The sequence below is a fragment of the Solea solea genome, chromosome 11 (genome assembly GCF_958295425.1).
Source record: "Solea solea chromosome 11, fSolSol10.1, whole genome shotgun sequence".
Classification (NCBI taxonomy): domain Eukaryota; kingdom Metazoa; phylum Chordata; class Actinopteri; order Pleuronectiformes; family Soleidae; genus Solea; species Solea solea.
This window is the reverse complement of record NC_081144.1, coordinates 5,633,777-5,648,058: the sequence shown is the minus strand read 5'-3', so window position 1 is coordinate 5,648,058 and position 14,282 is coordinate 5,633,777. Positions and strand designations below refer to the sequence as shown.

The 14,282-nt window shown below is 37.7% G+C and overlaps 1 protein-coding gene across 1 annotated transcript; it reads right to left on the bottom strand.

Annotated features, from left to right (window-relative positions):
* Nucleotides 1–1,058: 1,058 nt before the first annotated feature.
* LOC131468899 (ras-related protein Rap-1A) lies at nucleotides 1,059–10,976 on the bottom strand. The gene is made up of 9 exons (XM_058643589.1): nucleotides 10,837–10,976; nucleotides 9,092–9,257; nucleotides 6,769–6,856; nucleotides 6,027–6,095; nucleotides 5,881–5,937; nucleotides 5,643–5,783; nucleotides 3,033–3,176; nucleotides 2,581–2,698; nucleotides 1,059–1,776 (listed from the first exon to the last, which is right to left on the bottom strand). The coding sequence occupies exons 3-8, from the start codon at nucleotides 6,823–6,825 to the stop codon at nucleotides 2,609–2,611; spliced, it is 558 nt and encodes a 185-aa protein (XP_058499572.1). The 5' UTR covers nucleotides 6,826–6,856; nucleotides 9,092–9,257; nucleotides 10,837–10,976; the 3' UTR covers nucleotides 1,059–1,776; nucleotides 2,581–2,608.
* Nucleotides 10,977–14,282: the final 3,306 nt, after the last annotated feature.

The following is a 14,282-nucleotide window of genomic DNA, read 5'->3' as shown; positions in this document are numbered from 1 at the left end:
ATGAATCAGGGCCAAAAAGTTTATTCATCCTTTGTTACATTGTTATTAGGATATTTCCTGATAAGAAAAATGATGTGTGTCATTTCTCCACTGCTGCTATGAAGGTAACCATGATTAAAGGGTCACAAGATAAAATGTAAGGGTCAAGGAGGGGATCCAAGTGAATGCTGCCAAGAGTCCACAAGCCACAAGGGATGATTAACACCATCTGTTTTCATCCATCTACCTTCAACAGAAATGTCCTAAAAACAGTGTCCCAGATGCAGACTAAACTAAGGCTGGATTAGGGAAAGTCAAGCAGGCAACTACTAAGGGACACTTTACATTTAGATTAATCAGAAATGAAAGTGAATTGAAGAAAAAAATGACGTTCCCTCTTGAGGCCCCATCTCTTAAAAATGGACGATGCACATACAAAACTCTTGAAAAAATATTTTAAAAGTTTTTGTTTTTTTAAACTCAATGGCTGGGAGAATTAATGAATTAATTAATAAATGGAAAAACAGGTTGACATACAAATTGAATATATGTCTGTAGATATTAAATGTGCAGTGGAATGCTCATAGATCAAACTTTGTTAATCTTATCACGCAGCATTAATGAGGTCTTTTGTCTCAGTGCTGAGGTGGAGAAGCTGAGTAAGCTCTTTCCTCGCTCACATCTGATCATTTTCTATTCTGCTTTTAAACTGCCTTCACTTCACTTCACTTCCTGTGTGTGCGTGTGCATCTGAGAGTCTGGAGTCTCAGTTCCTCCTTTTCTGCAGCAGATCAGCTGATCCAACCTCTCTGCTAAATCTCTGTTGTTTCTGCCGACTGGAAAAAGAAAAGAAAAAAGAATCTGGTTATGCTTTTAGCTCTCCATGGAGTTATTGATCTTTTTTTTCCCTCTGCGTGACCTCTACAACGGCAAGACGGGAACTTTACCAGAACATTAGCTGCTTCAGTTTTTGCTCCGCTGAGGAGAAAACACCACTTGATACCACACAGAAAATCATTATCATAAAAATAAAAACATGCAAGACACTTTCAACAAGAAAAAAAAACAGGAGCAAAAAGTATTGAAAATGTACTAAAATTTAATCATTCATAAAAGCTGGAAAATCATCTGTGACAGAGTAACAAGAAGCAATATTAGAGTTGGTTTAGTACAATATATTTTCAGCCTCAAAAAGACATTAGAATGCACCACTTCCCCCTTCGGTCTATAAAAACACTAATTTTCTTAGCTTTCTTATGCAAAAATTGAAGTAGTATATATTATGGGAAATATGGAAGGCTTGCAGCTCTCAATATAAAAACAAAGTCACTTCGGAAAGATGTTAATTTATCAGCACACATCTTTGTAAGTAAGGAACGAGTCACTTCTGGACAATGATGCATCTGCGTTAACAGGTAGTGCAGAAATGTGTGCCAAGGCCAACATTTCACATGTTTCTTCTGCAAATGAATTGTCACAATATGCCAAAGACTGTTGTTACATTTAATAAAAACATTTTTTTTAGTCCCAATATATGGATTAAACCCCTGGTCGCCAAAAGAAAGACACATTGGAGAAGAAAAGGAAGGGAGGGAAAAAAAGAGACAAAAACAGAGTTGTCAATAGACTGACAAAAAAAAAAAAAAGGGAGTCAGATTTCTGTGAAGAACATCTTGACAGTATGTGCCGTCTCCTGCCATTTTGTGAGTGTATCCATGTCAGGCTTTTTCAAATGTTCTGGAGAGGACTTGGATTCTGGCTCAATCCATTGGGAAACACTTTAACTGTTACAAGTTTCTGTAGGTACAAAAAAGAAAAAAAGAAATCAATACATTTACATTCTCACTTCCAAGGCTGTTTTCTTAATGTAGCACACCTGTTGTGTGAATTGTTGTTTTTCATTAGCCCAGAACAAGCCTTTTATATTGATATCAGTTCTACAAGGGCCACCATTTTCAAATGCAAATTTAATTTAGTTCCTCTCTTGCAGTCTGCAGATGGATACTACTGAATGCCTCTGCTGGATTGTTATGTAAACATTTGTTAATACCAAAGTTGGCTTTGCAACAAAAACAATTCACATATCATGTTTTATGGGACTTGAAAACTGCCATAACTTATCCGGCCGGCTTTCAAGGGCAGAGGAAACATTGTCATTTGACACTTCTTAAATGTTCTTGAAGTTTCCAACTAGTGAGCAGAATGTTCTGTAGCCATATCAGTAGCTTTAGTACTTTATTATGTTCAAACAGCTTAGTGATTTGTAATTGTGAAATTCATGCCTCTTTCATTGCAGCTCTGCAACTCAACCGCTGTCCTCGCATTAAATGTGTGAAAAGTGTGTAACTTAATGATAGACTGCTGAAATCAGAACCCAGTAGGTGAGGCTGTAAAATTATTAGATTTTTAAGAAATAGAGGTGATTTAGGAGTGAGAGATATCAAACTTGCTGAGTTTATCCTGTTTTGTGGCTTTATGTCAAGACTCATGAAATTAATTAAATGTTATTGTGTAAACATCTAAACATTCAGTGACTGTACAGAGCTCAGTGAGCAGCTCATGACTGGAATGCTTTTCTTTTTTTTTTAAACACCCACTTACCTGGCATTGAGAAATGTGGGGTGGCATTTTAGAGAAGCGTGCAACCCGACTTCTTTTTTGTCTTCTTCTTTTCCATCGGCGTTTTTCTGTTGATCTGTCGCACCAGATCATAGAAAATCTAAATAGGAAAGTACAGTGGTTTTATCAATAAGAGAACAAATATCATTTTAGCCACTTCCTCAGGAAAATGAAAGCAGAGCATCATACGGGAAATATAAAAGATCTGCAGCGCTCATTAGAAAACAAAGTGACTTAGGGAACGTGTTATAAAGAGCCACAACATTTTGAGCCATGTTCAACTATATATACACCATATTATATACAAACACCCTTTAATTAAACTTTTCATGTACAGTATAATAATTTGATGTTAATATAAAGGCCCAACCATATCCTACAGAAGAACACGTTAAATAAATACATTAGTTTCCTTATGTAATACAGAAACTTACCTCATTAACGTTGATCTTTGATTTAGCTGAAGTCTCTAAAAAGGCACAGTTGTTCCACTGTCGAGCCAGATTCTGACCCTGCTCCTTGCCGACCACACGCTCTCCCTCCAGGTCACACTTGTTTCCCACCAGAATCATGGGAACCTGATTTGAGAACACAAATGTGACACATTCTGAAATGATAAATCTTGACTTACTCAGCAGTTACACAGCCAAAACCAAGATGTATTATTTCAGCAGTACTAGGTTTTGTTTAGTTTTTTCACCCAGTGCTACTGCTGCTCTATAATTAATATGTTTTATGGTGTAGCACCTTTCTTTACTATAAAATCTATATAAAAAAAACAAAGGCAATAAAGAGATACAACAATAAGAACATCACTCAAACGCTAAAAACAGAAAATAATCACAGGCAAACAAGGATCCCAAAAGAAACACAACCAACACTAGACATCTCAGAGAAAGATTAATATATAGGTCACCAGTTTGTTCTTCTACAGAGCCTGGAGACCAAATCTCTAATGACAAAGATTTCCACTGGTTGAAGCCCAAACTTTAAAAAGGTACAATCATCATTTAATGTCAGTCTAGCACATGAGACAACCAGAACGCCAGAGTAAGAAAACCAAAGACAACATTACAGAGGGAGAAGGTCACAGAAGTCTTCAGGAGCCTGACAATGAAGTGCATGTGAGAACATGTACCTTACCTAACGTAAAGAATGTAAAATGGGTGCTTTGAGTGTCACTCTACTGGACCTGGTTAACATTCTATCAACAGTGGAGAGTTTAGAGTTTATTTAATGATACAAGTGAGAAGATAATTACAGTGGCCCAGGCAGAAGGACACATACCGCAAATGAGCATTTACAGCTCTTCTGATTTGATCTTTGTGAAAACCTATAGTTTACGATTTAACAGGCTATTATGACTCCTAATCTGATAAAAAAAAGTTTGTGTGCGACCGTAAGCGAGACTCACAGACAAATCACCAGTTTTCTATAAATAAATAAAGCACTCTCTCAGCAGGTTGTTCATCCTCCCTCCCGTTTATCTAGAGGCTGAGGGAGACAGATAACATCTAACGGCAGCGCTGACATTTCCACCATGTCTCACAGTTCCTTCCTCCCCTTCACTCTGCCCTCTCTCCAACAGAGCTGACTCTAATGAGGCAGTGATGAGCCTGAGAGGCCGATTTCACAGGGTATCACCAAAGACTTATCACTGAAGGAAAAACTCAACACACTGAGGGAGTGTCTTACAGCACTGCAGCGCTCAGTGGTGCAAAAGAATAGCTATTTTAGTACTAATGTTCAATTTAAAACACATATCTTTGTCATTATTGTCATCATCATTCCTCCTACTACTACTACTAACTAGAAAAGGCACTCAGAGAATGGAAACCTCCACCAAGGCTGCACATTTTCCCACAGTAACAAAACACTCAAGTAGTGATCTGTATCACCAGAGTCGAGCTGCTCAAAACTGCAGCCAAAATCATAAACTTGCAGCTCCTTAGTCCAATCTCCTCAGTTAGACTGTTCTAGAAAATGAGATCTTAACCCTATTGCAATATCTGAATATAAGCATAACGTGTTGTAAATGTGACGTTGCAAGCGCTAAAGCTGGTGGAGCATTGATGAAAGATGTCAATTTATGACCAGGCAGGTATCCAATCACAATATGTGAGATGTGATAAGGTGCAAGTGAAGAATGAGCTTTAAAAAGGATCAATAAAATCTTCCAACCAATTCTAAAATTTGCTCTCAACTTCAAAGACGTAGAGACACATGGAGATGAGTTAGCAGTTTAAAGCTGACACACTACACAACTTTCAATGTTGTTACCGATTTTGAAAAGAGAACTGACTGGTTTCAGCAGATATTTTTATGATAACACGGATCACACGTTATATGATCTGTAACTGAACTCCTGCACAAACTCTCAATTTTGATATTCCTGCTACTTCCTGTTGTCTTCTAACACCATGTCTTGTGCCCCACATACTCTTTTTCATTGTCTGGTCTGTTGGCAACATGTGTTTGCAGTTCGGTCGGTAATCAGTACTCACTACCTGATTGCGTGCAGAGTCGGCTCAAATAATTTAAACATGTTTGACTGTGACTGAGGTCGGGTCTGTAATCCTCACACACTAACAGATTTCCGTGTCAACTAGCCATGCCGATTGTCCCCAACTAGTGCTGACCAGTGCAGACTCTGCCCAACTGTGAATCGTGGGTAAAATTGTGCAAAGAAATCTTTTAGTGTCCTCCCCAGCTTAAGCTGTTACAAACTCTAGCAAATAAATATAAACCATATAAAACAATTGATTTTGTAAGGAGTGATACATTCTTAGCAATGTTGTGGGAACATGTTTTTGTTGCTCAATGATAGTGAAAGTCATTATTTAAAAAAGTACCTGAGTGATTCAAAAACCAGACAATCAAGACAGTGGTATTTAAATGTGATACTATCCTGATGCATGCGTCATATTTCCTCTCTTCACTAACAATCACTACATAGAAGCACATCCACCTTTAATATATTCACAAAGATTAAAGATTCATTAGATTTCTTAACATCAAAATGTTTTTAACAGTGCAACACTCACGTCCTCTGTGTCCTTTACTCTCAGGATCTGTTCCCGGAGGTCCTGTAGGTCATTAAATGTTGACTGCGCTGTAATGGAGTACACCAGAGCAAAACCTTGGCCGTTCTTCATGTACAGGTCCCTCATAGCTGTGAACTGCTCCTACACAACGATAACGGAGGAACCAGACCAATCAGAAGTTTGTTTGCATTGTACCTCACACGACCTTCATCTCAGACCTGTGTATGACTCCACTTACTGTTCCAGCCGTGTCCAGGATTTCTAACATACATTGCTGCCCATCGACCTCAACTTGCTGTTGGGAGAAAAACACAAGTGCATTTCTGTAAGACAAATGGAGAATTTAAAATGCCAAAATCAATGAAGAGATTTGAAAGAGTTTACCTTCCTGTAGGAGTCTTCTATTGTGGGGTCATACTTTTCAACAAAAATCCCTTGCACAAATTGGACTGTCTAAAATTGACAAAGGAAGGAAACTTCAAGACAGTGTTTAACAAATGGCATATTTGTAAACATGTAATGTATACTGATGCTCGGAGACACTAAAAACAGAGGAAGGACCTAACTTTGATTCATGTGCAATTCATTTCTTAAAAAGAATCACCCTCATCCCAAAACTCCAAGCTCAGAAATATTCTTCCCTCACATTTTTATTGCCTGTGGTAATATGAGCCACACAAAATAATTTATTTGATAAATTCTATATCTACAGAGCCTTGGGGGTGTTATGGTTGAACAAAGAATTACAAAACGAAGACAAATGTGCACACAATTGAATAAGTATAATCAGATGTCTGAAGAAAACGGCCAGAAAAAAGACATAAGTGAATTGCTCCAGAACCCCGAGGCTGAGTTTTTACAAACTTTTTTAACAATGAAACATTGCTACCCTATAATGGGGTTTTGAAAAAAATCAGTAAGTGTAAGACTATTTAATACCACACAAAATGCAACTATTGAAAATGTTTTTTCAATCAAACACCACAAATCTTTACATGGTATACAAGTATTGACATTTCCGTGACCCTTCTCATTTTTGTACCTAACAATTTATTCTCGTAATATCCTTTCATTAAAAAGAGCAGATGTTTGACTCAGGTTGGTGCTGCTGCACTCGCACACTCACCAGTGCTGACTTTCCCACACCTCCTGATCCCAGCACCACAAGCTTGTACTCGCGCATGGTGGCCAAGTTCACTGGACAGCACAGAAGTCTGTGATAGCAAAGAGGAAGGACAACAAAGTGAGACAGAGTCAGCTGAACATAAACTTTGTACCTTGTGACAAGGAAATTATTAGTTATCAGTTATTACTGTAACAATCATTCATAATGCATTGTATCCTCTATTTGAATTCAGGTGTTCAAAAGAAAAGATTAGTGAAAATTCAGTTTAGACACCGTTGACAGCAAGACACAGAATTATAAACATTATCAACAATGTCCACTGGAAGTAGTGAACCTATAAATTGTTGTCAGTGTGAACACCCTGTACACTACACTACAGTAGCTACAACTACCATGAAAAAAAATCACCACTGACATCAACAGATTAAAATGTCACATCACTGCCAAAAAAATGAGCTCCATTTCCCACCCACTACCATGGGACTTTAGCTGTCATGATGATAGGGGCGTAGCCTCTTAAAAAAAAAAATAGAAAAGAAAAGGAAACAATGAGAAGTAAAACTATAGCCGACTCTTCAACTCAGTCTGTCAGGACAGCCAGTTTACATGACATTAGAAAAAAATTATAATAATGATCACAATCCGACTAAAACTGGACTTTTAAAAATACATTGAAAAGGCACAAACTTAGCTTTCCAAAGTTGGACTAACACACCCTGACAATGTGTTTGGGAGGTGAATCATTTATGCATGTATACGTTCAGTTGGACCAGAGTCAGACTGAAGCTGGACTGGGCCTTCTGCGCATGTGTACAGTTCTCACTCCCCAGTTTAAACACAGAATTAGACTAGAGCGACAAAAAAGTGGGAAAATCGGGGCTCTTGTTCCATCTGCTAAAAGAATCGTATACTTAAGTTCATGGGTGGTAGGAAGACTTGGAATGACACTTGACATTAGGGATGCAGGGTATTGCACTTTTTGCCAATATGCGATATATCACGAGTGCTTAGACTGATATACAAGTTTTTCCATGAACCCAACTGCAGAGGTCATTTAGTCACTTCTGTAACAAAATAATTGACATATTCATGTTGCAGCAGATGCAGACATAAACAATACAGAGTAGAAAGGCCATGGAGAATGACCAATCATCATCTTCATCAGCATTTATCTTCATCACAATTTAAAGAGAGTACATTGCCAAGAAAATGTCATAAAAGTGTTTGAAGTGAAGGGGGGTGACCTGGATCATTAGGAGATTAGAGGTTGTTGATTTTCTATATTATAAAATCATAATTAATCTCAGGAAACACATGTGTTTTGTTGACTTGTGGATGCTCAAGATATGTTGGGAAGCAACTATCTCTCACCTCTCAATAGAAATGATCATTGTATAAACTATTATGAGAAAACTATGTTAGACAAAGACAAAATATAAATCTTGCATTTGCTTTGTACTTTGTACTTTGATGGTTTATGATGAATTGGGATTGAAATATGAGATGATTCTCAACAGCATGCAGCACAAATGAGCTGTGTGGGTCAGCCAAAATTCATATGACAATACTGTTCAAATATGTACAATGGAAGACGTGGTTAGAATTTTTAAAGCGGTGCATTGGAGAAGCTTTGTTTTAAATGGCGTTCTGATATGCAAATGTAAATTTCATTTGATGTACAAATGTCAAAGAGGGGGAGACGCACAGTAAAATCCCATTTAAAACCTCTTTGAATCAACTAATCAGACCTACATCTGTGGGACCTTTGTCAAACGCTGAGCCAAACAATACAAAAACCACTCTGTCACACTCGACTGGAATTTGCAATTCTAACGACGACGTATGAAGCACCACCAGAAACCCACAGTGTGAGACAGGCACACGAGGCACTTTACAAAGAGCCACTGTAATGACCCTTCTCTACTCAAGCACACCATACAAACAGGAGATCAGAGGGTGCATGCTCCACCACTGCAATGAAATCATTACCAGTGCAAGGGGGCACGCCTCGGGGGGGAGGGTGACGCAGACGTGTGCCTGATGTATTTATAAGCCTGAAAATGCATGCAAAGGCAAATCGTATAGTGTTTAAGATGTAAATTAACGTGGGTGTCGGATAAGAAAGCCAAGCATCCTCTGATAAGATATGAGCCCAAATTCAAAACGCTCACGTAGGAACATTCTTTGATCTTGCTGATGAAAGCGCTACACTTAATGAAACATTTATGAAGATGTAAAATATAATTTTAAACCTGCCACCTGTTTGCAAATCTCTAAAGTGTGTCAAGCACAAAATCTGAGAAACAAAAACAGCTTAACCTACTGTGTACAAGGCTGCTGCAGATGACAAATCCCTCTACATCTGGGGAGGAGAGGAGGTCCAGCAGATCCTCAGGTCCACTGTTTGTCAGCGGGCAGGTGCTGTGGGTTTGACTGGGAGCCAGGAAACACGGCTCCAACAAACTTCAGACAGGACTCTGGTCCTAAACCTAACCAATGAAACATTAAGGTCAACTCTTTGCATAAAATTGGACAAGTTTAGATTAATGCACACCAGGAACAATTATTAGAAGATTAGAAGATAGTTGATATTGTATATATCTTGTACGTGTGTGTTGTGTTAATGCTCCACCACTTGTGTGAAGTTTTTGGGTTTTTTTTTTTACGTTCTTCCTTCCGTTCTGTGATGCTTAGTGTTTGCTCATAGTGTGAATTTTGAGTTTCTCTTCTCTCTATAATATTGTAAAAGGTTTCTGCCTTTCGGTGTACCATGCCTGGAGGCACTGTATACTGTGATTTAGCACAATACAAATACAATTTAACTGAATAGCATAACAAATCACAGCAATGTCTGTCAAAATAAAAAAAAATGTTTAGCCTGTGTCACATGTTGCATAAACATAACAGTTTGACGTCACTTTTTGAAAGACCTGCTTGCTTATTGACACAAAATGGTTAAACGTCGTGTAACGTGATAGAGCTAAAACTTTAAATAATAATTTACTGGTATTTCGTATTTTTATAACTGGGCGAGTCGAACTCCTCTTCAGATCAAGTCAACAGCAAATGTCCATTGAAAAGGAAAGGGAGGAGTTATAATTTAGCAGGAAGACAAACATACTTCTAATACACACACGCATAATAAAAACATAAATAAAAGTTTACAGTGGTCTATCTTACATAAATGTGGCTGTAAATGTGAAGAAATGCGCACCGTTCGCTTCCTGGTACACGAAATAAAGAGCAGCTTATTTTCGTGACAACTTTGCCCGTAGTTTGGTTTCGAAAGGAAGGGTGTGGTTATTAGTTTGTTAGCGCTACAGGCGGTGTCTGCTCACCCGATTCAAATAGTTACAAGTCAACATAAATATAAACATACACCTAACATGTACTTTATCTAGAGTCTGACAGGTGGCTGTAAAAAAGTTGCTGAATAAAGCTTGACAACTTTAACACTAGCATTCGGCTAGCAGCGATGCTAACTGCTAAGTAAAACACCATGGATTCAGCAGTGCTACATTCACGAGACACTTGTACATATACATTCTACAAAGTGAACTACCGTCGACTTTGGCGGAGAAAAGCCAACATTATAGTTCCACTTTGACTCTCATTAAACTCCTCTTAAACTTGACGTAACTGCTAAGCGACCACCGGGAGCTAATAAAGTTAGCCACTTAGCGCAAGGTTGAACTCTCAAATCTTTCTTAAAACTTGTTGAAAGTAACAAAACTTTAAGTGTGACTAACACGTGGCTAAACTGCTGCACGTCTAAAAGTCAAATGAGACACAAGCCGCGGGTTACTTCATGGTTAAACCACAAACCCTAACAAGAGTTAAAGATACTTAAGTCATTAGCTGACATTAGCAGCCCGTGTAGCCTGGAAGCTAAGCAAGTATTTAAGCCACAGTTATTACTCAGCGAACTCTGGAGCCACAGGTCGACTTCGGTGTCTCGTCGGAGACTCAAACAAGTCCGTTATTTAACCAATTAAGTCGCTAAAACTGAATAATTAGTTAACGGCGTTAGTCATTGAGCAGAAAGACATAGGTTGGTTTAACACTCACCGTGTTCCGCTGAGTGTGAGTGTGTGTGTGCGGTAAATCTCACAGAGGACGCACGGAAGGGTCCGGAGAGGAGCAGCCGCTGATTGGACCACAATCAGCCAATCATAGAAAAACAGCTGAGCGCAAAAAAACCCTCCACTTTATTGTGACATTTATAAACGATGATGAATGATTTATGATGTATAGGTTAAAATGGTACACGCGTACAGAGAGAGAGAGAGAGAGAGAGAGAGAGAGAGAGAGAAATGCAATTATCTCCATTAAGAGATAAAACGGTACATAATGGATGGATGGAATTTGGACAACCATACCCAGTGTTGTAATGTAACTACTGTGTTACTGTACTTAAGTACAAAATTCACATATCTGTACCAAATAAAATCAGAAGAAGTGTTGGTATTATGGTCTGTATTTATATAGAGCTTTTCACACTATAGTTTTGTCATTCAGCCATCCTTACACTGCAACATGGGGTTAAGTGTCTTGCTCAAGGACACACATAGACTAGCAGAGCCAGGAATTAAACCTACAACTCACCCTACCACTGAGCTACCATGGCTCATCCCTTTTTTTTAATACTTTTACTTTCACTTCTAAAACTTAAGTACATTTTATATCAGAAAATTACTTTTGATACTTAAGTACAATACATGTTATATGCTTTAAGACTTTTACTTAAGTAATATGATACAAAAAAGTGACTTCAACTTCTACCAAAGTCATTTTCTGGTAAGATACTTGTATTTTTACTCAACTGTCCCTTTAAGGTACTTTATACAAGACTGCTTATCCCTAACCTTAACCATAACCAGTTAATGCCTAACCCTAACCTTTAACTAACAACTTTAACCAGAGCCCCAGAAATGACTTCTCATAGACAGACAGACAGACAGACAGACAGACATTATCTACCTCTTTCCTTGCTACCAATGGGGTCAGACAAGGTGGATTATTGCCTTCTGTTCTTGCTTGTGCTGGTGCTGGTAATTAAACAGATAATGGTAAGTGTTGGCTGGTTATATTCTTAGAATCCGGCCACGTTACTGAGCCAAGTGGTTTGCTGAGAGACATTTACAGTGTGAAGGTGTGTCACATATTTGTTTGGAACCAAGCTGTTGCTCATCCACTTTATATTTACACATTTCCTCTGTCACTGTGAGTCTCTGCTCTATGACATGAAGAAGCAGGACGTCCAGCCGGTCACCGCCTCGGTGACTGTGAACGGGGTTGTTTTCCTTATAACTCGCTAAATATGGACGGAGAGTTCATGTCAGACAACAGAGGCCGTTCATCACCGTCATCACATGACTTATGGCTGCAAAGATCATCTGAAAAGGACTGTGCACTGAGTCAGTGTTGCCATGCTACACAAATAAAACATCCCTGCCCTTATTCAAACAAATTAAAAGTTTTATTATCAGTCATCATCGTAAAATACAATCATACCGTAGATAAAGTCGTTATGAATGACAGGCCTAACATTGGATTATGAGAGTGAAGCAGATGTTGTTTTCTCTCTCAATACTGTGTCAACCCTGACTGCACTCTGGTATAAAGTACCTTGAAGGGATACTTGAGTAAAAGAAAATTACTTAGGTAGTTAACTGTACTTAAGTATCAAAAGTAATTTTCTGATATAAAATGTACTGAAGTTTTAGAAGTGAAAGTAAAAGTATTAAAAAAGTGAGGCGTTAGGATTTAGCCATGGTGCCTCAGTGGTAGGGCAAGTTGTCTTTTAACTGGAATGATATGGGTTCAATTCCTGGTCCTGTTAGTCTATATGTGTCCTTGAGTCCTTGAGTACAGTATATGAATGGGTGAAAAACTGTAGAGTAAAGCAGCTCATCAAGACTAGGAAAGGTCTATATAAATACAGACCATTACCAACTCTTCCTCTTCTTCTTCTTCTGATTTTATTTGGTAGTAACAAGTGACAAAGACAGTTAGAGGAAATGTAGTGGAGTAAAAGTAAAAGTTGCTCAAAATATAAATAACAAAGTAAAGTACAGATATATGTATTTGTACTTTGTTATATTACAACACTGACTGACTGAATAACTTGTGTCTTTTAAAAATACTTCTTTTTTTTTTACCTCAAAGAAATACTGTGATGTTGGCTGGGATTTCTTATGGTAATTCGTAATTCTACCAAATCAGTCGGATGTGAAGATTTAACATTTACTGTATATACACAATGTGTTCCTCACTGCACTCTTACAATGTGTGACGAAATAATAGCACTTTCATAGGTCTTCTTACGTAGTCATATTTACATGTATCTATCTATACACATACATATATCTATAAATATAAGACGACATAAGAAGTGCTATTACTATGAAGTCATAGGTCTTCTTATTCACATTTGTGTCTGCACTATTCTTATTTACATCCATATTGATGTTTGTTTTTATTATTATAATGTGTTTTTTTCTGACTTATGTTGCTGTAACTCCCAAAGAGATCAATACAGTTCTTCACTTTCTTTCTTTCTTTCGTTCCTTCTTTCTGATCAGATATTTCATTAAGCTGTTTTTGGAGTCCAACAGCTGCTCCCTGTAGTTTATCTCTCATTATATCTGCTGCAACTTGCTGCACAGAGTGAATGAATTTCCACTTGTGGCTGCAGAGGCTGCTGTTTACCTTCTTATATTTGATGGTGCAGTAGAGATAAAGCCTTTTTTTTCTTCTCCCTTTTATTTTTTTCTACCTTTGGATAAATGAAAACAATCAAAACTACCACACGTCTTGTAGACGCAGTTGCCCTCAACCATTATCAGTTTGTATTTGTACTAGATAAATGAACTATGTTGTTTACAAGGATTTACAAAAGGCATTATGCACATTTATTACCTGCATGATTCATGAAAATGTTTAACCCTCTGATAGCGAAGCTTTTGTTGAAGGGCCTGATTCGTGTCACGGCCAACTGTTTGTCTTCCATTGCTCTGAAAGTCTCAGCTGCTCATGTGGTGTATTTGTTTTTCTCTGCTGCCATAGATGTTTTATAGTCTTTTATATGATAATGGATTCAATTCGAGCACAACCTCCTGTCACTGGCTTCGTCTACAATCTTCACACATAAAAAATGAGACTAATACCTTTTATGTTCTGCATAAAAAACAAATTTTTAGTATTAAAATCATGTTAAACAATGTCATTATTCTTATTTCAACCTGATAGTTTATTAAGTTTGTGACCCACAGTTGTCAAAAAAAGCATTTAAAATCCACAGTTCTTGTGTTAAATCTAATTATGAAAATAATCCATCATATTGAGCTCGTAATTGTTAATGTGTTAAACGTTGACAGAAGATAAACTGCAGTCCCTCCTGCTTTTATGCGTTATAAGTTTGAAAAATGACTCTAACGCTCTCTTAACAACTGACCAAGGTTTATGAAGAACATCTTTTACTTTTTTTCCACCGCATTCCAAGTCAAACAATG

Excerpts from the sequence above, each read along its gene's own strand:
- LOC131468899 (XM_058643589.1), bottom strand. The coding sequence starts at position 6,825 with ATGCGCGAGTACAAGCTTGTGGTGCTGGGATCAGGAGGTGTGGGAAAG. Across the intron at positions 6,096-6,768 it reads GTGTGGGAAAGTCAGCACTG|ACAGTCCAATTTGTGCAAGG; the intron begins GTGAGTGTGCGA and ends TGTCAATTTTAG. Across the intron at positions 2,699-3,032 it reads CAAAGATCAACGTTAATGAG|ATTTTCTATGATCTGGTGCG; the intron begins GTAAGTTTCTGT and ends TTTCCTATTTAG.